The 1,620-nt window shown below is 68.8% G+C and overlaps 1 protein-coding gene across 1 annotated transcript; it reads right to left on the reverse strand.

The window, feature by feature from the left end:
• Positions 1–7: 7 nt before the first annotated feature.
• LOC115271475 (rho guanine nucleotide exchange factor 3-like) lies at positions 8–1,536 on the reverse strand (the record flags this gene model as incomplete). The annotated part of the gene is made up of 3 exons (XM_029914043.1): positions 1,462–1,536; positions 335–439; positions 8–89 (listed from the first exon to the last, which is right to left on the reverse strand). Coding segments are annotated over exons 1-3 (229 nt in total), but the record flags the coding sequence as incomplete, so codon positions are not given.
• Positions 1,537–1,620: the final 84 nt, after the last annotated feature.

The raw sequence follows: 1,620 nt of genomic DNA on the forward strand, positions 1-1,620 counted from the left end.
AGTTTGCTGCTGCGGCGCCGGCAGCCCCCGGCCCGGGGGGGCGGGACGTAGCCTGGGGGGCGGGGCTCCGCCTTGAAGCTGATGGACCTCTGGGGTGGGGGCGAGGGCGGGATGGACAGTGATTGGCTGAGAGTGGAATACAGGCCCTGTCCCATTCACCCATCTCCCAAGGTGCCCCCTCCACACCATGGCCCCCACCCCACCCAGCCCTGCACCCCCATCCTCAGGGGACCCCCCCATCCAACCCCCTCTCCCTGCTGCAGGGGGCTGCGCACAGCCCTGCTCCATGTGTCCTGGCCCCCGTAGTGCCGGGATGAGGGGGATCCCCGCGTACCTGGATCGACTGGCTCAGGCGTTTCAGGGGCGTCACCTTGGCCGACGGGGGCCCCGAGCCCGACAGGGTCTTGGCGACAGGTTTCACCCGTTTGGTGCAGGGTTCCTGGGGAGGAAAGTGTGGGAGGGGGTCACCGACTCCGGCTCAGCACTGGGGGGGCCTGGACCCAGACAATGGGCCCCGGGAACTATTTATAGACCCGGCTTCCTGCCACCAGCAAACAATCCAGGGGCTTCCGGGCAGGAAAAGAGAGAAACAGCCGAGCCGCGCTGTATCCCCCCTGCCCCCCGTCTGCCGGTGCCCCTCACTCCCGACCCGCAGCCCCTGCCAGCCCAGCCCCGGGGTATCCCTCCTGCCCCCCGTCTGCCGGTGCCCCTCACTCCCGACCCGCAGCCCCTGCCAGCCCGGCCCCGGGGTATCCCCCTGCCCCCCGTCTGCCGGTGCCCCTCACTCCCGACCTGCAGCCCCTGCCAGCCCGGCCCCGCGGTATCCCCCCTGCCCCCCGTCTGCCGGTGCCCCTCACTCCTGACCCGCAGCCCCTGCCAGCCCGGCCCCGGGGTATCCCCCTGCCCCCCATCTGCCAGTGCCCCTCACTCCCAACCCGCAGCCCCTGCCAGCCCAGCCCAGGGCTCCCCCCTGCAGGGGATGGGGAAGGGGTCATGGAGGGGATGGGGGGGCTGATCAAAGGTACCCTAAGGGGGGAGGGTCCCTAGAAGGGTCGGAAGGGGTGTGTCCCACTGTGACACCACTTCTGTCTGTTCAGCCAATCAGCTGTCGAGGAGATGCCCCCCCTCCATTCCTCAGCCAATCACAGAACGGGGTGAGGACCTCCCCCTCCCCTATGTATAGGGCCCTTCTCCCTGCAGCCAATCACTACGCCCCGTTCTTCCGGACACGCCCCCTGCCATGGCACAGCCAACCACAGAGAAACTCCGCAGCCCTGCCAGCAGGCTGACCACGCCCACTCGCCGAAGAAGCCCCGCCTACCGTCACAATTTAAAGGGGCCGGGCCAGAATTCAACCATCCACACGTGTGTGGGGGAGATGGGCGGGGAATCGGGGGGGGGGAGAGGCACTAGTGGGGGATAAGGAGGAGATGATGGGGGCTAGTCGGGGGAGGGTCTCACCTTGTCATCGGAGGTCTGGGGCTCAGGCCCCTGCTGCCCCATGCCAGGTACCCCCTGCTGCTTCCGCTTCTTCTGCCAGAGAGAGGGGGGAGTCAGAGTCGGACTCGGGGGAACCCCGCCCCATCTCCCAGACCCCCTGTCCCCATCCCCACGGCCACC

This window comes from Terrapene carolina, unplaced genomic scaffold (genome assembly GCF_002925995.2).
Source record: "Terrapene carolina triunguis isolate 2854851 unplaced genomic scaffold, T_m_triunguis-2.0 Scaffold28741, whole genome shotgun sequence".
NCBI lineage: Eukaryota > Metazoa > Chordata > Testudines > Emydidae > Terrapene > Terrapene triunguis.